At 48.4% G+C, this 27,747-nt stretch overlaps 1 protein-coding gene across 3 annotated transcripts in view; it reads left to right on the top strand.

Moving 5' to 3' along the window:
• Positions 1 to 27,747, top strand: part of glb1l (galactosidase, beta 1-like) — a 59,345-nt gene that overhangs the window by 4,368 nt on the left and 27,230 nt on the right. For all 3 annotated transcript variants that reach the window (XM_069936083.1, XM_069936082.1, XM_069936081.1), the window contains exons 2-7: positions 2,759 to 2,928; positions 5,906 to 6,056; positions 6,227 to 6,287; positions 20,225 to 20,319; positions 21,269 to 21,449; positions 22,000 to 22,058. In XM_069936083.1, coding sequence (XP_069792184.1) covers positions 2,759 to 2,928; positions 5,906 to 6,056; positions 6,227 to 6,287; positions 20,225 to 20,319; positions 21,269 to 21,449; positions 22,000 to 22,058 — 717 coding nt within the window. The remainder of the gene's footprint in view (positions 1 to 2,758; positions 2,929 to 5,905; positions 6,057 to 6,226; positions 6,288 to 20,224; positions 20,320 to 21,268; positions 21,450 to 21,999; positions 22,059 to 27,747) is intronic.

The raw sequence follows: 27,747 nt of genomic DNA, 5'->3' as shown, positions 1-27,747 counted from the left end.
TACCCCTAATGTTCCAGCCTCCACCCCCATCCTGGCAACACATTCCAGGCCCCCACATCTCTCTGTGTTAAAAAACGTCCCCGACGTCTCCCCTAAACTTCCCTCCCTTCACTTTGTACAAAGGTCCTCTGGAGTTTGCTGATCCTGCCCTGGGAAACAGGTCCTGACCGTCCACCCTGTCTCTGCCCCTCAGAATCGTGTCGACCTCTATCAAGTCTCCTCTACGCTTCAAGGAGAAAAGTCCCAGCTCCGCTAACCTGGCCTCAGAATCCTGTCCTGAAGAATCTTTTCCAGTGATGTAAGACTCACTGGTTAAAAATTCACAGGATTCTCCTGATTACCTTTCTTAAATAAAGGGGTATCGTGGACAGGGAGGAAGGTTTTCAAAGGTTACAGAGGGATCTGGACCAGCTGGAAAAATGGGCTGTGGAGTTTAATGCAGACAAGTGTGAGCTGTTGCATTTTGGAAGGACAGACTGAGAAAGGACGGACACGGGCGCTGAGGAGTGCGATAGAACAGAGGGATCTGGGAATACAGAGACATAATTCCCTGAAAGTGGCGTCACAGGCGGACAGGGTTGTAAAGAGTTTTTGGCATCTTGGCCTTCATAAATCAAAGTGTTGAGTCCAGGAGTTGGGATGTGAGGGTGAAGTTGTATAAGACATTGGTGAGGCCAAATTTGGGGAATTGTGTGCAGTTTTGGTCATTCAACTACAGGAAGGATATCAGTAAGATTAAAATAGTGCAGAGATTTTCAAGGATGTCACCAGGACTTGAGGGGTCAGATAATAGGAAAAGGTTGAATCGGCAGGGACATTGTTCCCTGGAGCGTGAGAGAATGACGAGAGTTTGATGGAGGTGTGTCAGGATTTATTGTCGTGAATGGTCCCGGGCATGTCTATTCAAATGCCTCAGAGCAGCTCCAGCACTCTCTCTTTCTAAACCAGGACCTGGTTCCTCTCTGACTTCACATTCACCAACATTCCTCACCCTAGTGAACACTGATGCTTCCTTTCTCCCCAATCAGTCCAACTCTCACTCCTGTCATCCTCCTGTTCCTTACGTACAAGCAGAATGCCTCAGGGTTACACACCAAGTCCTTCTCATTGCCACTTCCAGCTCTCCTAGGTCCTTTCTTACGTTACCTTCCTGGCTACCATATACTTCTCATGGGCCCTTCCTGTTTCCTATCTAACTTCCTCTGGATGCCTCACCTGCTTTGTGAACCTTCTCCTTTATAATACCATCTTTTCCTTGTCCAGTGGGACAAACCAATCCTGATCCCAGCACATGGTTCCTAAACTTTCTCCACGTTACTTCTTTGCTTTCACCCTTAAACATCTGTTCTTAATTTCCTCTCCCCAGTTCCTGCCTCATCCCTTCATAATTAGCCCTTTCCCATTTTGGCTGTTTTTATCCTTTTCTATGGTTGTACTAAAGTTCAGGGAGTTGTGGCCACTCTCTCCAAAATGCTCCCCCCACCGAGAGGTCCCCCACCAGACCAGGTTCATTCCCCAGATCCAGTCTGACCTCTCCTCTCGTCAGCCAGTCCACATACTGTGCCAGGAATCCTTGGACACACCTGACAAATTCAGCCCCATCCATCCCTCTTGCAGTCAGGAGGTGCCAATCAATATTAGGGAAGTTGAAATAGCTACAAACCTGTATTTCCCACCATTCCAACTTATCTGCTCCTCAGTGACCTGAGGGCTATTTGGGAGTCTCTAGATGACTTCAGCACAGTGAGAGCTCCCTTCCCATCTCTGACTTCCACCCACACCAACTCAGTGGACCGTCCCTCTGCAGCCCCTCCCTTCTACAGCCGTGGTACTATCCCTGACCAGTAATGATACTCCCCCACACTTTGAATTTCCTTTCTATCTTGTACCATCTAAATGCTTGAACTTGCATCAGCCAAACCTGACCTTTAAGTCTCTGTTACGGCCACAACATCGTAACTCTATGTACTGATCCATTATCTTGCGTACATCGTCCTTATTCTTAAGGGCACCCGTTCAACCTGTCCAACTGACTGTGTGTTCCATCCTCTTCCTGTCCTTCCTCTCGGTCACTCCACATAGCATCTGCCATTTTGCCAACTGCTCCATCGTCTGACCTAACACTCCCTTCCCATCCCCCCTGCCAAGATAGTATAAACCCTCCCCCACAGCTCTAGAAAACCACCTGCCAGGATATTGGTCCTTCTCCAATTCAGCTGCGACCTGTCCTTTTTGTACACTATGGGCACAGAGATGTCTCTAACCTTGGCACCTGGATGGCAAAGTACCATCTGAGTCTCTCGATCCTTTTCACATATTCCTCTAACCAATGAATCCCCTGTTACTACAGCTCCCCTCCTCCCTGCCCTTCCCTTCTGATGCACAGAGCCAGACCCCGTGCAAGACTCATGACGGCAGCAGCTTGACCCTCGGCCGTCCTCCCAACAGCATCCAAAATGGTAACTGAGTTATTGAGGGGAATGGCCCTGCGCTGCCTACCTGCCCTCTTTCCCTCTCCTGATGCCCACCCGGCTGCTACAACCTAGGTGTGACTATCTAACTAACTCCCATTAAAAATGAGGCTCTACAAACACAGTCACGGTGACCCCATGCTTTTGGCTTTTATTCATTTCAGCGGCTGGCATCTCCATTCCACAGTCAGGGCCCAAATCATCGGCTCCAGTGGTCTCTCTGTCCTTGTTAGGGTGACAGGCCAGGGCAGAGGCGTGACTGTCTGACTCCTGTGTTCTTTTACCAGACTCTGAAAGCTGGCTCTTTTACTGTTGATTACGAGAGGAATTGTTTCAGTAAAGACGGCTGCTGCTTTCAGTACATCTCTGGGAGCATCCACTATTTCCGAGTCCCTCCGATCTACTGGAAGGACAGATTGCAGAAGATGTACATGGCAGGGCTGAATGCTATCCAAGTGTAAGTGGAGCTCTGCTGTTCCCCCAACTATACCGGGTTTCACTGCCACCGGCAATGGCCCCCCCCCGACACTCACTCAGCCCCGTTCAGCAAAGACATGATGGGCTAAAGAATCTGTTCCTCTCCTGCTCTGTGTCCAACTGTGCACTCTCGCTTGTTTGTCCCACGTGGTTGGCATCCGACCCCAGCCCGGCCCTGTTCAATCTGGGCTGCATTGTTTGCAGGGTGGGATTGTTTCTCCTTCATCCCAGAGACTAGACAGTCAGCAGCACGCCCCTGTAACAGGGAGACTCCCCCACCTCAATCCGGGACAGGGAGCCCAACACAACCCTCTCCCCCTCAGAACAGGGAGACTCCCGCCCTGAACAGGGAACCTCCTCCACCACCCCCTCCCCCCCACCCCAAGAACAGGGACCCCACCTGCCCAGAACCACCCCCCTCTCAGAACCGGGAGACTCCGGGACCCCTGCCCAGAAGAGGGAAGTTCAGCCTCAGCCATTAATTCCCATTCTCGGACTGTGTGTTTATAAAACATCCACTGCCTATTCTTGATATTCTCTGCTAATTTGCTTCTGTTATTTACCTTTCCCGTGGATGGGAAAGGTTTTGAGGGCCACGGGCCAAATGCACGGTAGGTCGACACAAGCCTGCTGGAGAACCTCAGCAGGTCACCCAGTGTCCACAGGAAGGAGAGGGCCTGAACCTTGGTCAGGTAGAGGCTAAATCAGGCAGGTGCCTGGGTAGGATGATGGAGGAAAGGGGGAGGAACATAGGCCGACGATGGAGGGAGGAAGGGGCGGGGGGAGAAACACAGGCTGACGATGGAGGGAGGAAGGGGCAGGGGGAGGAACAGAGGCTGACGATGGAGGGAGGAAAGGGTGGGGAGAGTAATGCAGGCTGACAGGTAAGAGGTCATGGGTAGATATGTGTGGAGGGGGGAACAGAAACCGAAGTGATGGGATGGGGAGGACATGGCTGTCTGAGAGGAGAAGGAGGTGGGGAGCTGGAAGGAAGGATAGAGGGCTAGTGATGGAGAGGGATCTCGCATAAACCAGAGAAGTTGACGTTAATGCCGTCTGCTTGGAGGGTGCCTGGTCAGAACATTACGTTGTTCCTCCAATGTGAATGAGGCCATGGACAGACATGTCGGTGTGGGAACAGGGCGTGGAATTGAAATGGGTGGTCACTGGGAGATCCATGCTATAATGGTGGACAGAGCCAAGATGCTCAATGAAGCGATCCCCCAGTCTGCGTCCAGTCTCTCTGATGTAGAGGAGACCACTGCGGGAGCAGCGGATACAGTAGATGATCCCCACAGATTCACAAGTAAAGTGTTGCTTCACTCGGAAGAACTGTTTGGGCCCTGAATGGTGGTGAGGGAGGAGTTGCCACAGACCAGTTGGGCTGAAGGGCCTATCTCGTGAAGTACACCTCTGACCTTAAACCACCTGCCCTTGCCCTAAATTTACACCCTCAGGTTATGGTTCCAATTGCTACTCGAGAGGGCAGATGGGATTAGGCTGAAGACTCCGGTGGATGTGGCTGGACTGGAGGGCACGAGCTGTCATGAGGTTGGACAGGCCAGTGTGAAGGTGATTAAGAGGTGACCTGGTAAAAGGTTATACCTGGTAATTAGCCCGAGTGTGTTTTCCATGGCAGGGGAGTCCCAACAAGGTTTAAGGTGAGAGCGGAAGGTCAAAGGATCTGAGGGGTGAATGTTTCACTCCAAAACCTTGGATCTGCTAAGCAAAGGAGATGGTGGAGGCAAGAACATTGAAGAGGTTCATGAATGTACAAGGAACAGTGTGATGTTAAATTAATCCAGGCCTGGTTTTAAATGGGGAGAAAACTGAAAATTCCCAGATGGAAAGGGATCTGGGTGACCTCGTGCAAGAGCCTGGAGGGAAATGTGCAGGTTGAGTCGGTGGTGAAGAAGGCAAATGCGATGCTGATGTTCATTTCAGGGGGAATTGAATAGAAGAACAGGGATGTGAGGCTGAGGCCCTGGGGAGACCCCACATGGAGATTGTGAGCAGTTTTGGGCTTCTCGCTTATAAAAGGATGTGCTGACGTTGGAGAGGGTTGAGAGGAGGTTCACAAGGATGATTCCGGGAATGAAAGGGTTGTCATATGAGGAGTGTTTGACATCCTTGTTGGAATTAAGGAGAATGAGGGGGATCTCACTGAAATCTTTTGAATGTTGAAAGGCGTGGACAGAGTCGATGTAGAAAGGTTGTTCCCCACGGTGGGAGAGTCTTGGACAAGAGGGCACCACTTCATGACTGAAGGGCGTCCACTTAGAACAGAGATGTGGAGGAATTTCTTCAGCCAGAGGGTGGTGAATCTGTGGAATTTGTTGCCACAGGCGGTTGTGGAGGCTGGGTCATTGGGGGTATTTAAGGCAGAGATTGATCAGTTCTTGATTAGCCAGGGCATCAAAGGTTATGGGGAGAAGGCCGGGTAGTGGGGCTGAGAGGGAGACTGGATCAGTTCATGATTAAATGGTGGGGCAGACTCGATGGACTGAATGGCCTATTTCTGCTCTTCTGTCTTAAGGTGTTACATTCTTCATTTTCCATAATTTAGAGATACAGCATGGTAACAGGCCCTCTTGGCCCATGAGTCCGTGCTGTCCAATTGCACCCAATTGACCTACAACCCCTGGTATGTTTCGAATGGTGGGTGGAAACCAGAGTCCCCAGGGAAACCCACACAGATACAGGGAGAAAATACAAACTCCTTATGGGATTCGAACCCTGGTCCTGATCGCTGGCGTTGTAACAGTGTTGCGCTAACTGCTCGGCCAACCATACCACCCCATTTCTGTGCTGCAGTGTTCTATGATGCACTCTGGGTCTCGAGTGTCCAGTCCATGGCCCTGTGCTGGTGGGGACTCTTTGCCTGGTCTGTCTTTGTGTGATTTATTCGGCTGTGACGGAAGAAGTTTGGGAATTGTTAACGGTTTGTCCCCCTCCAGTTACGTGGCCTGGAATTATCATGAACTGACACCTGGAGTGTTCGACTTCACCAAGTCCAGAGACATTGAAAGTTTCCTCCGCCTTGCCCACGAGACAGGTCTGCTCGTCATTCTGCGCCCTGGGCCCTACATCTGTGCAGAGTGGGACCTGGTGAGTCTCAAGGAGGGACCCCTGGGGTATTACAGTGTCTGAGAGAGCAGGAGGTGGCGGGGCCTGGCCACATCCCCACCTGTTGCGGCGTGCTCCAAGTAACATGGTGCCTTGTGTCGAATTCAGACGCACTGTGAACAACTCTTGAGTTTCAGAACTTCTGTTTTCAGGGTGGCCTCCCAGCCTGGCTCCTGCGGAACTCGACCATCAGTCTACGGTCATCTGATGCAGGTAAAATATCTCTGTTGGGCTGGAGTGGGGCTCCAGGATGAAGCAGAGATTGTGACCGGGGACGTGGAAGGTGGCTTGTTTCACAGTTGTACAGTGTGGAAACAGGCCCTTCGGCCCAACGTGCCCATGCTGATCAACATCTCCCACCCACTCAAGTCCCCCTCTCTCCCGCATATCCCGCCAAACCCGTCCTATCCACGGATCCGTCCAAATGTTTCTTAAACATTTCCGCAGTCCCTGCCTCACCCACCTCCTCTGGCAGCCCGTCCCACACACCCACCATCCTCTTTAAAAATATTACCCCTCAGGCTCATGTTTAATCTCTTCACCCCCCCTCCCCCCTTCCAATTCCCCCCTCACCTTAAACCTTAAACCCATCTCCTCTGGTTACTGAGTCCCCTACTCTGGGCAAAAGAATCTAAATTCATCTGATCTATTCTAGAGCCGTAGAGTAGGTGGGAATTGGGTAGGATTAGCCAGGGGAACAGTGGGTGGTCTCGGTGTGTCTGTGGGTAACAAAAGGCAGAGGAACGGTCAATGCAATTTAATCTGGACAGGTGCAAGATCAAATGTTAATGATCGGTCGCAGTTAATGGTTAAAATGAATGATTGAAAGGATAGTTTTGGAACCAGTGATCGGTGAGGTTACTGGAGGTCAAAGGCAGGGTTACTGGACCATAATTCAGGAGTGATGGGGATGAAAGGCTGGCTCCACAGAGAGGGAACATGGAGAATTCTACTTCTCCCCGGATCAGACACTGACAGCAGCTAGCAATCCCAATACCTTTTCCAAACTTCCTGTTGAATTTCAACATCACCATTTTTTGGCCAGGATTCTGCACCCAGGGACTCTCACATTGTCCGACACCCACAGGGAGTCTAGAATTGGGACCTCCTCCCTTTGCACGAGCACCTCATTGATGTGAACCTGGACAGTGGTGGGAATGTCCTAGGAGGGAAGCAGTGAATGTGGAGCTGATTGTACAGCAGGCACAGGTGAGTTGATTGGATAGTTCATGGGCCCTTGGGGAACAGTGACACAGGGTGGAAGTGGCAACAGGATTCAGCTGCCGAGTCCTTGCAGCCTGGCCCCACTATTCATTGTGGTCACAGCTGATATTGGAGTCATCTGTGACTGATGCTCCCCGCCTTGGCCACTCACCGCCACTCTCATTCACCATTGCTCCCCAACATGGCTGTTTACCACCACCACTGCCATTCACCATCGCTCCCTGCCGTGGCCGTTTACCACCACCACTGCCATCGCTCCCCGGCACGGCAATTTACCACCACCACTGTCATTCACCATCGCTCCCTGCCGTGGCTGTTTACCATCGCCACTGCCATTCACCATCGCTCCCCGCCACGGCCGTTTACCACCACCACTGCCATTCACCATTGCTCCCTGCCGTGGCCGTTTACCACCGCCACTGCCATTCACCATCGCTCCCTGCTGTGGCCGTTTACCACCGCCACTGCCATTCACCATCGCTCCCTGCTGTGGCCATTTACCACCGCCATTGCCATTCACCATCGCTCCCTGCTGTAGCCATTTACCACCACCATTGCCATTCACCATTGCTCCCCGCCACGGCCGTTTACCACCGCCACTGCCATTCACCATCACTCCCTGCCGTGACCGTTTACCACCACCATTGCCATTCACCATTGCTCCCCGCCACGGCCGTTTACCACCGCCACTGCCATTCACCATCACTCCCTGCCGTGGCCGTTTACCACTGTCACTGCCATTCACCATCACTCCCTTCCATGGCTGTTTACCACCACCTCTACCGTTCACCATCACTCCCCACCATGGCCGTTTACCACCGTCACTGTGACACCACACCACCGTCTGTGCCGATGAACTTGAGTGCATTTGGTACACTGTCAGCAAACCCACCCACACCCCTAGCAGTGGGTCCCTGGAACTCCCCATTCCAAAGAACATAAGAAATTGGAGCAGAAGTAGGCCATTCAGTCCATTGAGTCTTCCTGGCCATTCCATCATGAGCTGATCCATTTCCCCACTCCCCAGCCTTCTCCCCATAACCCTTGATACCCTGACTATTCTATACCTCTCACTCTTTGCCTTAAATACACCCAGTGACCCGGCCTCCACAGCCGCCCATGGCAGCAAATTCCAGAGGTTTACCGCTCTCTGACTGAAGAAATTCCTCCGCATCTCTGTTTCACTCCTGAAGTTGCGGCCCTTTGTCTTTGACTCTTCTACCATGGGAAAAAACTTTTCCTCGTCTTCAGTCAATGTGTAGCTGGACAGGGTCATCCACTGCATGCCTTTACCTGTAAATACAAACCTTCAGCCCTGGATTTGTTGCATTTGACTCTGTGTCCACATTTCATTGCAGCAGAGCCCTATGGCTGCGACTTTGCCCTGTCCACCTCTCCTTCCACACAAACTCCCAACCACCATTTCCTACTTTTGCCCCAATCACTTCTCCCTCTGCCTCTTCACTTTGGTTCCCACACCCCCCAACGAATCTAGTTTAACCCCCCCCCCCCCCACCCACCACCCAGAGCATTAGTAACCTCCCTGCCAGGATGTTGGTTCCCCTTGAGTTCAGGTGCCACCCGTCCCACATACAGGTCACCCCTTCCCCAGGGAAGGTTCCAATGATCCAAGAACTTGAAACCCTGCTCCCTGAACCTGCTCTTCAGCCTCTCATTTATCTGCATCACCTGCCTGTTCTGACCTTCCCCAGCTCGTGACACCGGGAGTAATCCAGAGATGACCAGCTTGGGTGTCCTGCTCTTCGCTTCTTCCCTCACTCCCTACACTTTGCCCATCTTAAAGGAGCACTAGTTGGAAATAAGGACGATCTACATGTTGAGAATGAAAGAGCTCAGAGATGCTGATATTCAGAACTGGGTGGTGGGTATGCGGACTGATCTGCTGGGGAGGTGGATACAAGGTACTTGGGCAGATTTGTGGTAGGAATCAGTCATGAAATTTGACGTTTTGTGGTAGCATCACTGCAAATATTCAGATTACAACCATCTTACAACATTATTATAATAAAACAATAATAGGACATGAAAAGTCAGGCTGTGCCTTTGGTTCATCAATTATTCAGGAATCTGATGGCGGAGGGGAAGAAGTTGTCCTTGTGCCACTGAGTGCTCGTCTTTAGGCTCCTGTACCTTTTCCCTGATGGTAGCAGAATGAAGAGGGCCTGGCCTGGGTGGTGGGGTCTCTGAGGTTAGATGCTGCTTTTTTAAGACACCACCTTATGTAGATGTCCTCAATGGAGTGAAGTCGGGTGCCTGTGATGTTGCAGGCCGAGTTAACAACCCTCTGGAGTTTATTCTTGTCTTGAGAGTTGGTGCCTCCATACCAGACAGTGATGCAATCAGCCAGAATCCTCTCCACGGGACACCTGTAGAAGTTTGAGTCTTCGGTGACATAGCGAATCTCCTCCAACACCCCACAAAGTCTAGCCGCTGTTGAGCCTTCTTTCTGATTGCATCAACATGGAGGCTCCAGGACAAATCCTCAGTGATCTTGACACCCAGGAATTTGAAGTTCTTGACCCTCTCCACTACTGAGCCCTTGATGAGGACTGGGTCATGTTCCCTCTGACTTCCTCCTTAAGTCCACAATCATCTCCTTGGTTTTGCTGATGTTGAGCATAATTATTGTTTTTACACCATCCAACAAGCTGATGTATCTCCCTCCCGTACACTTCCTCACTGCTATTTCCTCATCCCCTACCACTCTCTGTTTTCTCCCTCAGAGACAATTACGAATCCAGTTTACACCTTCTCCATGGATACCTTGAGTCATAACCTTCTGAACTAACCTTTCATATGGGATCTTGTCAAAGGCTTTACTAAGGTCCACATAGACAACATCCACAGCCTTCATTCAACTTGTAACCTCCTTGAAAAATTCTACAAAATTTGTTAATAATGACCTATCATTCACAAAGCCTTTCTGACTGTCCTTAATCAGCCCATGGCTGTCCAAATACCTATATATCTCATCTCTCAGAACTCCTTCCAGTAATTTTCCTACTATTGACGTCAGGCTCACTGGCCGATAGTTGCCTGGTTTCCTCTTGGAGCCTTTCTTAAACTGTGGGACAACATGAGCTTCTCTCCAATCCTCCAGCATCTCACTCATGGCTAAGGACATTTTGAATATATCACTAGGGCCCCTGATATTTCTACACTCGTCTCCATCAGATCCAAGGGAATATCATATCCTTACCAGGGGATTTATCTACCTTTATTCACTGTAAGGCATCTTTCTCCTTAATCTCCATCTGTTCCATGACTCGTCTGTCTGCTTCCCTTCCTTCCTTATCCACTATGCCAGCTTCCTGAGTAAATACTGATGCAAAAAACCTATACAAGATCTCTCCCATTACTAGAGGCTCCACACATGGATGACCACTCTGACCATCTACGGGACCGGTTTTATCCCTTACTATCCTTTTACACTTAATATACTTAGAGTATTTTCCTCAATTTTTTTTGTCCTCTTCTAGTACCTCATTTGCTCCTTGTTTCCTAGACCTGTTAAACACCTCTCTCTTTTAACCAGATCACCAATATCCCTTGAATACCAGGGATATTGTACCTGTTAACTTTGCCTTTAATCCTAACAAGAACATGCAAACTCTGCCCTCTCAAGATTTCGCCCTTGAAGGCCGTCCACTTACTGAACACATTTGGGTTGCCAGAAAACAACATATCCCAATCCACTCTTCCCAGATCCTTTCTTATTTCCACAAAATTTGCCTTCCTCCAATTTAGAATCATAAATAACTTGAAGCTAATGACATTATGGTCACTGGACCCAAAATGTTCCCCTACATATATTTCTGTCACCTGACTTGTCTTGTTCCCTAATATTAGATCCAGTATTGCATCTCTCTCTAGTTGGTACCTCGATATATTGATTTAGAAAACTTTCCTGACCACATTTGACAAACTCCAAGCCATCTAGCCCTTTCACAGTTTGGGAGTCCCAGTCAATGTGTGGAAAGTTAAAATCTCCTATCCTTCTTACATCCGCCTGCTCTCTCTCTATAGATTTGCCCCTCCATTTATCTTTGACTATTGGGGAGTCTATAATACATCCCTATCAATGTGGTCACACCTTTTCCGTTCCTCAACTCTACCCATATGGCCTCTGTAGATGAGCCCTCTGGCCTGTCCTGTCTAAGCATAGCTGAGATATTTTCCCTGACTTGTAATGCCCCCTTCCCCCTTCAGTCCTTCCCCACTATTACGTCTGAAACAACGGAACCCCAGAACATTGAGCTGCCAGTCCTGCCCCTCCTGCAACCAAGTCTCTCTAATAACAATAACGTCGTAATCCCACGTCCAAATTCACGCCCTATGCTTGTCAGCCTCTCTAACAATTCTCCTTGCATTGAAATAAATACACCCATCACATACAAACCGTTTATTTCTGTCTGTACATGCAGTCCTCGCACAACCTTCATTCTCCTCCACCTCATTAACTGCTCTAACATTCGGGTTCCCCTCTCCCTGCAAATCTAGTTTCAACCCATCTGGATTAGACTAACCAAGCTACCCGCAAGGATATGAATCCCCTTCCAGTTCAGGTACAATCCGTCCCGTCGGTACTGATCCCACCTTCCCTGGAACAGAGCCCAATGATCTAGAGACCTGAAGCCCTCCCTTCTGCACCATATCCCCAGCCACATGTTAAGCTGCCTTATCCTCCTATTTCTAACCTCTCCAGCATGTGGCATCGAAAGCAATCCTGAAATCACTACCCTGGAGGTCCTCTTTCTCAACCTAGCGCCTAACTCCTCGGCCTTCCTACTTATGTCACTGGTCCCTACGTGGTCCACGACATCTGGCTGATCACCTTCCCTCCTGAGAATGCCGTGAATATGATCTGAGACTTCCCATACCCTGGCACCAGGGAGGCAATATACCTTCTAGATTCACAATCTCCTCCACAAAACCTCACATCTATGGAATCCTCTATCACTACAGCTCACCTCTTGTTCCCCTTCCCTTCTGAGCCACAGCACCAGACTCCGTGCCAGAGACCTGATCGCCATGGCTTGTACCCGGTAGGTCGTCCCCCTAACAATATCCAAAATGGTATACTTGTTTTTCAGGGTGATGCCCACTGGGATAGAGTGCTAGAGAATTACAAGAATGCCAGGAAAGAGCTTAAGAAAGAACTTGGGAGAACTAGAAGGGGCCATGAGAAGAATTGAGGAAAGCCCTGAGGCATTCTACATGAAGGACAAGAGGAAGAATCACTAGATAAAGGAACAGAAGTAGGCCATTCAGCCCATCGAGTCTGCTTCACAACTCCTCCCTGAGCTAAACTGTTCTCACATCTAGTTCCAAATTCCAGCCTTTTCCCCAGATCCCTTGATACCCTGACTAATTAGATACGTATCAACCTCCCCCAATGATCCGGCCTCCACAGCTGGATGTGGTAACGGATTCAACAAATCCACGACCCTCTGGCTAAAGAAATTTCTCCTCATCTCTGTTTTAAATGGGACCCTTCTAATTCTAAGACTGTGCCTCCTTGTCCTGGATTCACCCACCAAGGTTCTTCAGGAGTTGAGTTGCTGGGAAAGATTAACAGGTTAGGTCTCTATTCCTTGTTACGAAGAAGATCGAGGGGAGACGATAGAGGTTTATAAGATATATGAGGGGTATAGACAGAGTAGGTGTGAGTAGGATGTTTCCACTTAGATTGGGGGAGATAAATACGAGAGGTCATAGCTTTAATATATGAGAGATCATAGCTTCAGGCTGAAAGGGGAGAGGTACAAGGGGAACATTAGGGGAAAGATTTTCTCTCAAATTGGTAGGAGTGATGACATCTGATGGAGTGAATGCAGATTTAATCTTGAGTTTTAAGAATAAATTGGATCAGTACATGGATAGGAGAGGTCTGGGGGGTTATGGAATGAAAGCAGGTCAGTGGGGATTAGTTAGTTTTAATGGTCAGCACAGACCAGAAGGGTCAAATGGCCTGTTTTTCTGTGTTGTAACTTTCTTTGGTTCTATGGTCTTATTTTTTTATTTTTCACACTGTGAACCAAATCAACCAAAATACATACAAACATTTCCCTCTTAAATATACACAGTGCCATTTTCTCCCCTTTTTTCCCCCTATCTTCCTTCCCTCCTTCCCACCCCCCCTCCAAAACCAATAAACATTCAACATATACAATGCATTAAACCATTAAGCAATGTCATCACACAATGAAAATAAACAGGAAAAAGGTTTCATCTACTTTTACACACTGGGTCAGTTCATTTCGTCTTCTTATCATTTTAGGGGGTGGAGGTCCGCGGTAGGACTTCTCTGTTGTGTTCCATGTACGGTTCCCAAATTTGTTTGAATATTGTGACATTATTTCTTAAATTGTATGTTCTTTTTTCCAATGGAATACATTTATTCATTTCCATGTACCATTGCTGTATTCTCAGGCTCTCTTCCGATTTCCAAGATGACATTATACATTTTTTTGCTACAGCTAAGGCTATCGTAATAAATCTTTCTTGCACTTCATCCAGTTTGAGGCCTAATTCTTTACTTCTTATATTACTTAGAAGAAAGATCTCTGGATTTTTTGGTATGTTGCTTTTCGTGATTTTATTTAATACCTGATTTAGATCTTCCCAAAACTTTTCCACTTTCTCACATGCCTAAATTGCATGTCCTGTTGTTCCCGTTTCCTTCTTACAGCGAAAACATCTGTCTGATACTGTTGGGTCCCATTTATTTAACTTTTGGGGTGTGATGTATAGCCTGTGTAATCAATTATATTGTATCATACGTAACCTCGTGTTTATTGTATTTCTCATAGTTCCGGAGCATAGCTTTTCCCATATTTCATTTTTTATCTTTATTTTTAAATCTTGTTCCCATTTTTGTCTGGGTTTACAACTTATTTCCTCGTTCTCTTTCTCTTGCAGTTTGATGTACATGTTTGTTATAAATCTTTTAATTATCATTGTGTCTGTAATCACATATTTAAGATTGCTTCCCTCTGGTAACCTCAGCCTGCTTCCCAATTTGTCCTTCAAGTAGTTTTTCAGTTGATGATATGCAAACATTGTATCATGAGTTATATTATATTTATCCTTCATTTGTTCAAAAGATGATAATTTATTTCCTGAAAAACAATTTTCTATTCTTTTGATCCCTTTTCTCTCCCATTCTCTAAAGGAAAGGTTATCTATTGTGAAAGGGATTAGCTGATTTTTGCGTCAATAATAATTTTGGTAGTTGGTTATTTGTTTTTTTCCTTTCTAAGTGAATCTTCTTCCATATATTGAGTAAATGATGCAATACTGGTGAGCTTTTATATTCTTTTCTTTGGCTTGGCTTCGCGGACGAAGATTTATGGAGGGGGTAAATGTCCACGTCAGCTGCAGGCTCGTTTGTGGCTGACAAGTCCAATGCGGGACAGGCAGACACCAGCTTTTAATCCCACTTATAAAGTATATGTTCCAGTAACTTCTCCCCTATTTTATCTAGCTCTATCTTAGTCCAATTTGGTTTTTCCCTTGTCTGATAAAAATCTGATAAATACCTTAATTGTGTTGTTCTATAATAATTTTTAAAGTTTGGTAACTGCAAACCACCTTGGTTGTACCTCTCTGTTAATTTATCTAACGCTATCCTCGGTTTCCCCCCTTTCCATAAAAACTTTCTTTTTATTCTCTTTAGGTTCTATGGTCTTATTCACATCTACTCTGTCTAATCCTTTAACTTTTCGAAATATCTCTATGAGATCCCCTCCCATTCTTCTACACTCCAAAGAATCCAGTCCAAGGGCTGATAAATGTTCCTCATACATTTTCCCTTGGATTCCAGGAATCATCCTGGTAAATCTTCTCTCTTCTCTCTCCAACATCATTCTATCCTTTCTCCAAATGAGTTCTCACCAGAGCCCAAGGGAGCCTCATCAACACCTTTCTACTCTTCTACACTAATCCTCTTGAAATGAACACCAATGTAGCAGTCACTTTCCTTACTGCCAATCCAACCTGGTGTTTAACCTTCAGGTTATCCTGCACGAGGATGCCCACGTGCCTTTGCACTTCCCATCCCAATAATAATCTGCCTGTTTGTTTCCTTTTCCAAATTGTACAACCGTACATTTCTCAACATTGGATCTCATCGGCCATTTCTTTGCCCTCTCTCCTAAACTGTCCAAGTCTCTCTCAACCTTTTGGTTTCTTCAACACTTCCTACTCCCCCACCTATCTTGGTGTCATCTGCAAACTTCACTATAAAACCGTTCAATCCATAATATAAATCATCGATATACATCAATATGCTCTGTTGGCATTCATTTCAAGAGGAATGGTGTAGAAGAGTAAAGAGGTGTTCTCTGTAAAAAGAAGCGAGCCCAACACCGACCCCTGAGGACACCACTAGTAACCGGCAACCAAACAGAACAGAATCCCTTTATTCCCACCCTTTGCTTCCTGTCTATCAGCCAATACTCCATCCAATCTAATATCTTCCCTGTAATTCCATGGGATCCATCCGGGGTGACAGTGGAAACGTGTACATGGAGTTGGAGGAGGAGCAAAGACCTTTAATGAACACTTTGCTTCAACCCTCACCAGAGAAGAGGAGCTTGGCAATTGTGAGGATGTCTTGTGGGGGAGTGAGGCATTAGAGCAGGTTGATATTGGGAGGGGGGGCGTTTTTGGTGCTTTTTGAAAACCATGAAGTTCGATAAGTGGCCAGGGCCAGCCGAGATTTACCCACAGCTACTGTGGGAAGTGAGGGAGATTGCTGAGGTGTGAGCAATGATCTTCACATTGTCACTGGGAACAGAAGTAGTACTGGAAGATGGAGTGTTGAACATATTGTTCCCCTGTTCCTGAAAGGGAGAAAGAGGCCTTGCTTTGTGGATACAGATTCAGCTTGCCCACAGAAAGCAGAGGATGGTTTTAGATGGTTCGCATCCTGCATTGAGTCAGTGGCCAGTGGTAGTCCATTGGGATCTGTTCTGGGACCCCTCCTCATTGTGATTTTTATAAGTGACCTAGATGAGGAAGTGGAAGGGTCATTTAGTAAATAGATGCATGACACGAAGGTTTGTGGTGTTGTGGATAGACTGGAAAGTTGCCAGAGGGACACTGGCCTCTTTTAAACTGCATCACCTGGAGAGCCCTCCTGGGACCTGGGTGCATTTATCGGCTGGAAGCACCTTTTAAATTGCAGGGGGGGGATTGACCCATTAAATCACCAATCAGCATGGTTTTAGAAAGGGAAGATCTTGTTTGACAAACTTGTTAGGATTCTTTGAGGATATAATGGGTGCGGTGGATAGAGGGGAACAGGTTGATGCTGTCTATTTGGATTTCCAGAAAGCGTTTGATAAGGTGCCGCACAAGAGACTTCTCAGTAAGTTACAGGAAAGTGGAGTCCGGGGAAGTCTATTGGCCTGGATTGAAAATTGGTTGTCTGACAGGAGGCAGAGAGTCGGGATAAATGGGAGTTTTTCAGGTTGGCAGAGAGTGGTAAGTGGGGTGCTGCAGGGGTCGGTGTTAGGCCCACAACTGTTCATCATTTACATTGATGACTTGGAGGAGGGGACAAAATGTGGTGGAGCCAAGTTTGCGGATGACACCAAATTGAGTGGAAGAGCAAATTGTAATGAGGATGTGGAGAGTCTGCAGAGGGATCGAGTTAAGCTGGAAGAGTGGGCAAAGGTCTGGCAGATGGAGTACAATGTTAGTAAGTGTGAGGTTATCCACTTTGGCAAGAAAAATAAAAGAGCTGAATATTATTTAAAGGATGAAAACCTACAGCATGCTGTGGTGCAGAGGGACTTGGGAGGGCTTGTGCATGAATCGTAAAAGGTTAGGTTGCAGGTGCAGCAGGTTATTAAGAAGGCAAATGGAATGTTGGCCTTCATCGCTAGAGGAATTGAATTCAGGAGTAGGGAGGTCATGTTGCAACTGTATAAGGTACTGGTGAGACCGCAGCTGGAGTACTGAGTCCAGTTCTGGTCTCCATATTTGAGGAAGGATATACTGGCTTTGGAGACGGTCCAGAGGAGGTTTACTAGGTTGATCCCTGGGATGAAGGGGTTGACTTATGATGAAAGATTAAATCGTCTAGGATTGTATTCGCTCGAGTTCAGAAGAATGAGAGGAGATCTTATCGAAACATATAGGATTATGAAGGGTATGGATAGGATAGATGTAGGAGGGTTTTTTGAGCTGGCCGGGGAAACTAAAACAAGAGGACACAGTCTCAAGATTCGGGGGAGTAGATTTAGGACAGAGATGAGGAAAAATAGTTTTTCCCAGAGAGTAGTGAATGTTTGGAATTCTCTAACCAGGGAAGTGGTTGAGGCTGCCTCATTAAACATATTTAAAATTCAGTTAGATAAATTTTTACATGATAGAGGAATTAGGGGATATGGGGAGAAGGCAGGTAGGTGGAGTTAGGTCATAAATTAGATCAGCCATGATCGTATTGAATGGCGGAGCAGGCCCGATGGGCCATTTTTGGCCGACTCCTGTTCCTACTTCCTATGTTCCTATGTTCCCGCCTCCACAATGATGTGTCACGCACTCACCGGAAGTACCACCGGATGTTCGGACGCTGGCTGTCCGGTGACGTACGCATGCAAGAGCTGATGTCACTGGAATAAGGAGGTCGACCATTTTCATTTTTAAATTGCCTGTGGACACAACCTAGGTAAGTTTAACTGGGTTCCCTGACTACCTCTGAGGTAGGTCTGGGACCCGGTTGGATTCCAACAGGGTTGAGCAGGTCAGACCCTTTATTATTGAATACTATTTGGATGAGGTGGAAATTCAGACTTTGGATGTGCAAAGGGACCTGGGCATCCTCGTGCAGGGAATATGGTTATATGGTTATGGAAACCTAAAAGTTAATGACTAGGTGGGATTGGTAGTGAAGAAAGTGAATGCTATGTTGGCATCATTTCAAGAGGAATAGGGTACAAGAGTAAAGAGGTGTTGATGAGGCTCTATGGGGCTCTTGTGAGACCCCATTTGGAGAACTGTGTGCAGTTTTGGGGCCCCTATCTTAGAAAGGATGTGATGTTGTTGGAGAGGGTGCAGAGCAAATTTACCAGGATGATTCCCGGAATGCAAGGGCTAACGTTCGAGGAGCGTTTGGCAGCTCTTGGGTTGTATTTATTGGAGAATAGGAGAATGAGAGGAGATCTCATAGAGGCATTTCATATTTTGAAAGGTTTAGATAGGGTGGATGCGGGTAAGGTGTTTCCCTTGGTGGGTGAATCAAGGACAAGGGGTCATAGTCTGAAAATTAGAGGTTATCCATTTAAAACAGAGATTAGGAAGAACTTCTTTAGCCAGAGGGTTGTGGATCTGTGGAACTCGCTGCCACATACAACAATGGAAGCCAGATCTCTGGGAGTATTTAAACAGGAAATGGACAAGTATCTCATTAGGGATATGGGGAAAAGGCCGGAAATTGGAACAAGTGCAGAGTAGCTTAGTGTAGATTTACGGAACAGACTCAATGGGCTGAGTGGCCTGCTTCTGTTCTTTTGCCTTGTGATCTGCCACGTAACTTGCAACGCTAACTGGGAAAATTGCCTGGTTATCCCCATTTTACATGCAAATTTGAAAGGGCCTTTTGATAACGATGCAAACCTGGGCAGATGGAGTTTACCCCAAAATGTATGAAGGGAGTTTACTGTTAATGGGAGAAATGTGAGCAGGGTGGATAAACGGAGAGAACCGTGTTCATGGACTCTGGGCACTCAAAGCCGCTGCAGGTTGATGATGTTGGTAAAAAGGTGAATGGTGTGTTAACCTTCATTAATCGTGGAGTCAAGTTCAAGACCCATCAAGTAAATTTGCAGCTATGCAAGACCTTAGTTAGACCCCAATTGGAATATTATGTTCATTCTGGTCACCTCACTGGGAAGGTGGGTGCAGAGGAGATTTACATGGAGGCTGCCTGCATCGGAGAGCATCTCTTTATGAGGATAGGCTGAGTGAACTTGGTCTTTTATCCTTGGAGCAATGGGGGATGAGGGGAGACCAGATAGAGGAGTACAGGATGATGGGAGGCACTGATCGTGTGGGGGTCAGAGGCTTTTCTCCAGGCCTGACACGGCTAACACGAGGGGGTGTAGTTTTAAGGTGGTTGCGAGTAAGTATGTGGGGGATGTAAGGGGTAGGTTCTTTATACAGAGGGTGGTGGGAGCATGGAATGTGCTGCTGTCAAACAATGATGGAAGCTGGGGCAATAGGATCTTTCTAGAGACCATTAGATCGTTACATGGATCTGAGAAAAATGGCGGGTTCTGCAGTGGGGAAAATTGAACAACATAATACTGTGGTCCAAAGGGCTGACTATTTCCATGTACATTCAAAGATTGTTGTTAATATGTGTAACATCACCAAGGCTCGCGGGACACCAGCTTATGAGGCTGGGTAATGGGGACTGGGGCGAGGCAGGAGGGGGAGGGAGTGAGGCAAGGGCTGGGAGCAAGTGAGTGGATGGGGGTGGAGAGAGTGGGATGGGGAGAGAGGTATGCAATAAGTCGGGGAGGACACAGTGGGTTTAGAGAGGGGGGAGTGGGTGCAGGGTCTTCTTGACCTGCTTCCTGATGCTCACCCAATTCTCGCTCTGAACCAGAACGCTGTCCCTTGTCTGCCACTGAGCTAGGACATCCTAAACCCCTCCACTAAAATTCCCCCGGCAAACCCCCCAGATATCCCACCCAGCCACCCCCCACCCGCTATGTTTCCTGTCCAGTATCTCCACCCTGGACCCCCCCCCGCCAGTTTCCCCTCCACCAGCCCTCACCCCCCCCACCACAGGTGTCCCATCCACCTCCATCTCCCCTCAACTGGCCAGTTGGACTCACACACGCCCCAGAGTGTCTTGTCAGCCCCGATGTCCTGTGTTCTCTCTCCCTCAGGATACCTGTCCGCGGTGGTCCGGTGGTTCCATGTCCTCCTGCCCAGGTTAAAGCCATTCCTGTATCAGAACCAAGGACCCATTATCAGTGTGCAGGTGGGCAGTGCTGGGTCAGTCAGTGTATCGGATCCTCCCCCAACCCCCTCTCTCCTTCTCCTCATCCTTCACGCCTGCTCCCCCATCCCCCTCTCCTTCTCCTCATCCTTCACGCCTGCTCCCCCATCCCCCTCGCCTGCTCCCCCATCCCCCACGCCCGCTCCCCCATCCCCCACACCCGCTCCCCCATCCCCCACGCCCGCTCCCCCATCCCCCACGCCCGCTCCCCCATCCCCCACGCCCGCTCCCCCATCCCCCTCGCCCGCTCCCCCATCCCCCACGCCCGCTCCCCCATCCCCCACGCCCGCTCCCCCATCCCCCACGCCCGCTCCCCCATCCCCCACGCCCGCTCCCCCATCCCCCACGCCCGCTCCCCCATCCCCCACGCCCGCTCCCCCATCCCCCACGCCCGCTCCCCCATCCCCCACGCCCGCTCCCCATCCCCCACGCCCGCTCCCCCATCCCCCACGCCCGCTCCCCCATCCCCCACGGCCGCTCCCCCATCCCCCCCTGCCCACTCCCCCATCCCCCTCGCCGCTCCCCCATCCCCCTCACCTGCCCCCTTCACCCTTGACCCGCTCCCCTCCATTCCCCCTCCTCTACTTCCCAACCCCCCCTCCCCAAAATCCTTCCCCAACCCCTCTCACCCACTCTTCCAATCCTTCCTCACCGCTCCCCCTTCACCCCTCACCTGGTCCCCCTTCGCTCCTTGCCTGCTCCCCTCCATTCTCCCCTCCTCCCAATGCCACCTCCTCCCCAACCCCCCTCTTCCCCAAAAATCTCTCTCACATGCTCTCCCAATCCTCCCTCTCCCCATTCCCCTTCCCCCACATTCACATCCCCCTTGACTCCCTCTCTGCATACCCTCTTTCCTTCCATCCACCTCCTCCCTCTCTGCCCCAGCTCCCCCCCCCCCCCAGTTCAGCCTGTGTCCCGTGTCTCCCTGCAGGTGGAAAACGAGTATGGCAGCTATGTTACCTGTGATTACGAATACCTCCGGCACCTTTACACCATCATGCGCAGGTTGCTGGGCACTGACGTGCTGCTCTTCACCACTGACGGGAACCGTGTGCACGAGCTGACGTGCGGCACTCTGCAGGGGATGTACGCCACCATCGACTTCGGCACCAGTAAGCTGCCACCTGTGCCGGGCTCGGAGACCGCTCATGCCCCGACAGGGAGACATGCCTCAGTGAAGGGAGCAGCTGTTCAGCTCAGCCAGCTGGCTCCGACATTCTCCATCCCATCATACCCCCTCTGTCCAGTACCCCCTGTAGCCTATAGCCCACCCCTCGAGTCCTGGTGGGTGAGGAGAGAAAATACCACCATGTCTTGCCTCGAGTGTTGCACCTCGAGGGGCCCAATCAAGGATCCTGGTTCACAGGGTCGTTTCTGGGTGCCCAGTGGTGTTCATGTCCTGGGCTGTTTCTGGTTCAAGTCTAGGTGCCTGGGGCCTTTTCTGGGTGCCCGGGACTCACTTGTGCTGTTTCTGGGTGCCTGGGACTGATTTGGGGCTGTTTCTGGGTGCCCGGGGCTGTTTCTAGGTACCCAGAGCCATTTATGGGAGCCTGGGGTTGATTTAGGGCCGTTTCTGGGTGGCTGAAGCCTTTTCTGGGAGCCCCGGATCATCCTTGACGCCACTCTCTCTTTCCTCACCCCCCCCTCCCCCATATCCCACAGATGAAGACGTCAACACCTCGTTCCAAGTCCAGAGGCAGTTTGAGCCAAAGGGACCACTGGTGAGGGGGTTGGAAGGGGTGGGGGGGAGGGGTGGTTGATGTTGTGATGGGTTATGGTGGGGGTGGGTACATTAGCGGAGGGATTCATCGTGAGATAGGAGAGGTTGATACGGAGATCGTGGAGGGAGGGTTGAGGAGTGAGAGTATGGGGGAGAGTAGCGAGGAAGGAGGTGAGGGGGAGGGAGAGAGGTCTGGTGGATCTGTGGGAGGGATAAGTCAGAGAGGGAAGAAGCAACGGAGCAGGTGGGGTGTGATGTGAGGGGTCTAAGAGAGTGGGGGAAGGAATTGGGGAGGGGCTATCATGCAGATGAAGGGCAACGGAGGTCCGGGGGGCGGTCATTGGGGGGGGGGGGTGGACACGAAGGGGGCAGTCACCAGTGGGGTTGGTCACTAAGTGGGCAGGTGAAAGGCTTTGGCTCAAGGAGCTTTGAATAGGGGCTGAGGTAATGATGTAGGAGTTTCCCAAGGACACTCAGGGGAGACTAGTGTACAGATAGTGGGGCCATTAACAGAGATATTTAGGATGTCACTGGCCACGGGGGTAGTGTCAGAGGATTGGAGGGTGGCTCATGTTGTTCCGCTGTTTAAGAAAGGGTCCAAATGTAAGCCTGGAAATTGTAGACCTGCGAGTCTGATGTCTGTGGTGGGCAAGTTGATGGAAAGTGTTTTGAGGGATGGTATTTACAAATATTGGGAGGTACAGGGATTGATAGGGAGTAATCAGCATGGTTTTGTCAGGGGTAGATCATGCTTGACAAACCTGATTGAGTTTTTCGAGGGGGTTACAAAAAAGGTTGATGAAGGGAAAGCTGTGGACTAAATAGACTAAAGTCTATTTAGACTTTAGTAAAGCTTTTGACAAAGTTCCCCACAGGAGGTTAGGAAAAAAGGTGGAGGCATTAGGTATAAATGAGGAGGTAGTGAAATGGATTCAGCAGTGGTTGGATGGGAGGTGTCAGAGAGTAGTGGTGAAAATTGTTTGTCCAATTGGAGGCCGGTGACTAGTGGAGTTCCTCAGGGATCGGTCCTGGGTCCACTATTGTTTGTGATATATATTAACGATCTGGAAGTAGGGATGGAGAATTGGATCAGCAAGTTTGCGGATGGCACAAAGATTGGTGGTGTTGTGGACAGTGAGGAAGATTACCGTAGATTAAAAGGTGATTTAGGAAGGCTGGAGGTGTGGGCTGAGAAATGGCTGATGGAATTTAATACAGATAAGTGTGAGGTGTTACATTTTGGAAAGGCAAATCTAAATAGGTCATATGCATTAAATGGTCGGCGATTGAGACGTGCAGAGCAACAAAGGGATTTAGGAGTTGTGGTAAATAGTACCCTCAAGGCTGATACTCAGGTAGATGGTGTGGTGAAGAAGGCATTTGGAATGTTGGCCTTCATCAATCGGAGTATTGAATTCAAGAGTAGGGAGGTTATGATGAAATTGTACAAGGCATTGGTGAGGCCAAATTTGGAGTACTGTGTACAGTTTTGGTCACCAAATTATAGGAAAGATATAAACAAAATAGAGAGAGTGCAGAGAAGGTTCACGAGAATGTTGACAGGATTTCAGGGTCTGAGTTACAGGGAAAGGTTGTGCAGACTGGGGCTTTTTTCTCTGGAGCGTAGAAGATTGAGAGGGGACTTGATCGAGGTGTTTAAGATTTTAAAAGGGACAGACAGAGTAAATGTGGATAGGCTTTTTCAATTAAGAAAGGGGGAGATTCAAACTAGAGGACATGGTTTAAGATTGAAGGGGGGAAAATTATAAGGGGAACATGAGGGGAAATTTCTTTACGCAGAGGGTGGTTGGAATGTGGAATGAGCTTCCGGCAGAGGTGGTTGAAGCAAGGACATTATTTACATTTAAGGAAAGACTGGATAATTACATGGAGGGGAGAGGATTGGAGGGGTATGGACCAGGTGCTGGTCAATGAGACTAGGAGGGTGGGGATTTGTTCCAGCATGGACTAGTAGGGCCAAACTGGCCTGTTCTGTGCTGTTTCTAGTTATATGGTTGAAGACAGAAAGGGCCCTATATATTCAAGGAACAAAATGGATTCAGCAGGTCAGCACAGGGTTTAGATATCATATATTTTGTTCCTGGTCACAGACAGTGGGAATGGCAGCCAAGGCTGGGAAAACTCCTCTTGCAAAATGTGGGTCATCAGGAAAGTCAGCGGTATCTCTGACAGCTTCATCTGTGAGAATTTCATCCAGCTGCAGCTCCTGACAAACTCGAGTTAAGGGACTGGAGCTGGAGTTGAATGAACTCTGGATCATTCAGGAGGCAGAAGGGGTAATTGACAGGAGTTACAGGGACACTGTCACACGTAGGAAGCAGGAAGAGGGTAGATGGGTGACAGTCAGGAGAGAGAAAGGGAACAGGCAGGCAATGCAGGGCACCCCTGTGGCCATTCCCCTCAATAACAAGTATAACATTTTGGATACTGTTAGGGGGGGGAGGGGCTACCAGGGACAAGCCACGGAGATCAGGTCTCTGGCATGGAGTCTGGTCCTGTGGCCAAGAAGGGAAGGGAAGAGAAGAGGTGAGCTGTAGTGATAGGGGATTCAAGAGATTGAGTATTCTGGGTGATCCATTGCCAGGGTCTGAGATACCTCAGATCGAGTTCACATCATTCTCAGGAGGGAGGTTAAGCAGTCAGATATCATGGTCCATGTAGGGACCAATGTTGTGGGAAGGAAGGGTGAGGAGGTCCTGCAGGGAGAGTTCAAGGAGTTGAGCTCTAGGTTGAAGGACAGGAACTCCAGGGTAGTAATCTCAGGATTGCTGCCCGTGACACGTGCTGGTGAGGTTAGAAATAGGAAGATAATACAGCTTAACACGTGGCTGAAGACCTGGTGCAGGAGGGAGGGCTTCAGGTTTCTGGATCATTGGGCTCTTCCAGGGAAGGTGAGACCTGATCCGACGGGACAGTTTGCATTTGAACTGGAGGGGGACTAATGTACTTGCAGGAAGGTTTGTTAGAACTGCTCTGTTGGATTTAGACTAGATTTACAGGGGGAGAGGAACCGGTGTGTCAGAGCAGACAGAGGATTGGAGGAGGAAAAAGATGATGTGAAAATTACATTCACCGTTAGAGTCAATGGGTTAACGTGGTGGAAAAGTTCTCAGGGGCATCTATTTCAATGCAAGGAGTATTGTAAGAAAGGCAGGCGAGCTTAGAGCGTGGATTGGCACGTGGAATTATGACATTGTGGCCATTAGTGAAACGCGGTTCCAGGAAGGACAGGACAGGCAGCTCAATGTTCCGGGATTCTGTTGCTTCAGACACAATAGAATGAGGGGGGGGGGGAGGGGGAGAGGGGAGAGGTGAGGAAGATGAAAAGGCTCATCTACTGAGGCTAAATGGGTGGCGCTGAGGAATGGGAAAGGAATGATTACACTCATGGGGCTGTATTATAGATTGTCCAATAGTCAATGAGAATTGGAGGAGTAAATCTGTAGAGAGATTGCAGACAGCTGCAGGAACATAAGGCTGTGATAATAGATTTTAAACTTTCCACATTGACTGGGACTCCCATCCTGTAAAAGGGTTGGATGGGTTGGAGTTTGTCATATGTGTTCAGGAAAGTTTTCTAATTCCATATATAGAGGCACCAATGAAAGAGGATGTAATACTGGATCTCATATTAGGGAATGAGACAGGACCGATGACAGAAGTACGTGTAGGGGAACATTTTGGGTCCAGTGATCGTAATGCCATTAGTTTCAGGTTAATTATGGAGAAGGATGGGTCTGGGCCTCGGGTTGAGATTCTAAATTGGAGAAAGGCCAAGTTTGAGAGAATGAGAAAGGATCTAGAATGCATGGATAAGGATAAGTTTTTTTTCGGGCAGGGATGTGCAAGGTAAGTGGACGATCTCGAAGGTGAAATTTTGAGAGGGCAGAGTTTGTATGTTCCTGTCAGGATTAAAGGCGAGGTTCGCAGGTAGAGATTTTCAGGGGATATTGGGGATCTAGTTCAGAAGAAGGGAGAGGTGTAGAACAGGTAGAGGCAACATGGAACTAATGAGGTTCTTGAGGAGTATAAAAATGCAAGAAACACCTCAAAAACAAATCAGAAAGGATAAAAGAAGACATGGGGTTGCTTTGGCAGAGAATGTGAAGGAAAATCCTAAGGTATAAAATTCTATAGGTATATTAAAAGCAAAAGGACAGTAAGGGACAAATTTGGCCCCTTTGAAGATCAGAGTGGTCGTCCTTGTATGGAGCCAGAAGAGATGGGGGAGATCTTGAAAGGTTTTTTTTCTTCAGTGTTCACTCCGAGTCATGGGAAGTAGGAAAACAAGCAGAGAGGTCATGGAATTAAAGAGGAATGTTACGACCTAGACCCGCAGCAATAGAAATTGACCGAGACAATGGTATCTTCAGAAAAAAAATGATTAATAATGTAACACTTCTTACTTAAGTCTGAACTTAACTGCACTATGTGCAAATGTGTGTGTGTGTGTGTGGGTGGGGGGGGGGTGGTGGGGGGGGTGGGCAAGTCCCAAAACCATTACAGTTTAGGTACGATTGTTATAAGAATTCATTTTTAAATTTCAGTCAGTTTTGTGTTGAAACAGATTCTTTAAATTGTTGCTCAAAAATAATTATGGAGCAGGTTTGAGGGTTCATTCAGAGAATTGTTTCTTCATATGAATGATTTCCTCTCTTGCATGGAGGTTTCAGAACTTGTGTTTTTTTCCACGATTATTTCACAAACCCCGGCAAGGGTTACATGCAGCGCCCATGAATGGACATGGGGAAACTGTCCTTTTTTCAAAGAGACGGCTGACGTGGCTCTTCCTTACCACTGATTTGTGAACCTCCCATGGTAACAGAACAAAATTACAACAGATCCTCTCTCACTAGAGGCTACAGCATTTCTGACCTCAAGAAATGTTTCTTGGTGCAATATTAAAATGCTGCTTTTCAAATGTCCTTCATCACATGACTTGCTTAGATAGTCACTTCTAGGTCTGTTTGAAGTCTCATCCAAAAGTATGAGTTGATATGGTTCCAAATTGTCTGCTGAAACCACACACAGGTCATTGAAGCAAAAACCAGCTCGTTTTCACATATGTTTCTGAGTTTCCTTTCTAACAACATGGGTTAAACAAGCAGAGAGCCTTCTGTTTACCCAGATCTCCTCCTTGACCACACCCCATTGTCCTAGATATTTAAACAAACAATCCCTTCTGGTCTTATTGCCCTGTTTACCAGACGCTTTGACTGTCATCTGCCATCTCAAAGGATTGTGTGCCCCTGTCCACCACACAGTCTTACCAACAAAAAATTTCTGTCACAGGAGGAAGTGCTTGCTGCATTAAAGCAAATAAAGGTGGTAAATGCCCAGGACCTGACAAGAGATTCCCTCAGAAATATTTAAAATATCCTTAGCCGTGGGTGAGGTGCCGGAGGATTGGAGGAGAGCTCATGTTGTTTCAAAAAGACTCCAAAAGTAACCTTGGAAATTATAGGTCGGAGAGCCTGACGTCAGTGGTAGGTAAATTATTGGAAAGTTTTCTAAGATATTGGATATTCTTTTCTTTGGCTTGGCTTCGCGGACGAAGATTTATGGAGGGGATAAAAGTCCACGTCAGCTGCAGGCTCGTTTGTGGCTGACAAGTTCGATGCGGGACAGGCAGACACGGTTGCAGCGGTTGCAGGGGAAAATTGGTGGGT

This window comes from Narcine bancroftii, chromosome 4 (genome assembly GCF_036971445.1).
Source record: "Narcine bancroftii isolate sNarBan1 chromosome 4, sNarBan1.hap1, whole genome shotgun sequence".
NCBI classification, from domain to species: domain Eukaryota; kingdom Metazoa; phylum Chordata; class Chondrichthyes; order Torpediniformes; family Narcinidae; genus Narcine; species Narcine bancroftii.
The sequence above is the reverse complement of the archived record's forward strand: the minus strand, read 5'-3'. Positions and strand labels throughout refer to the sequence as shown.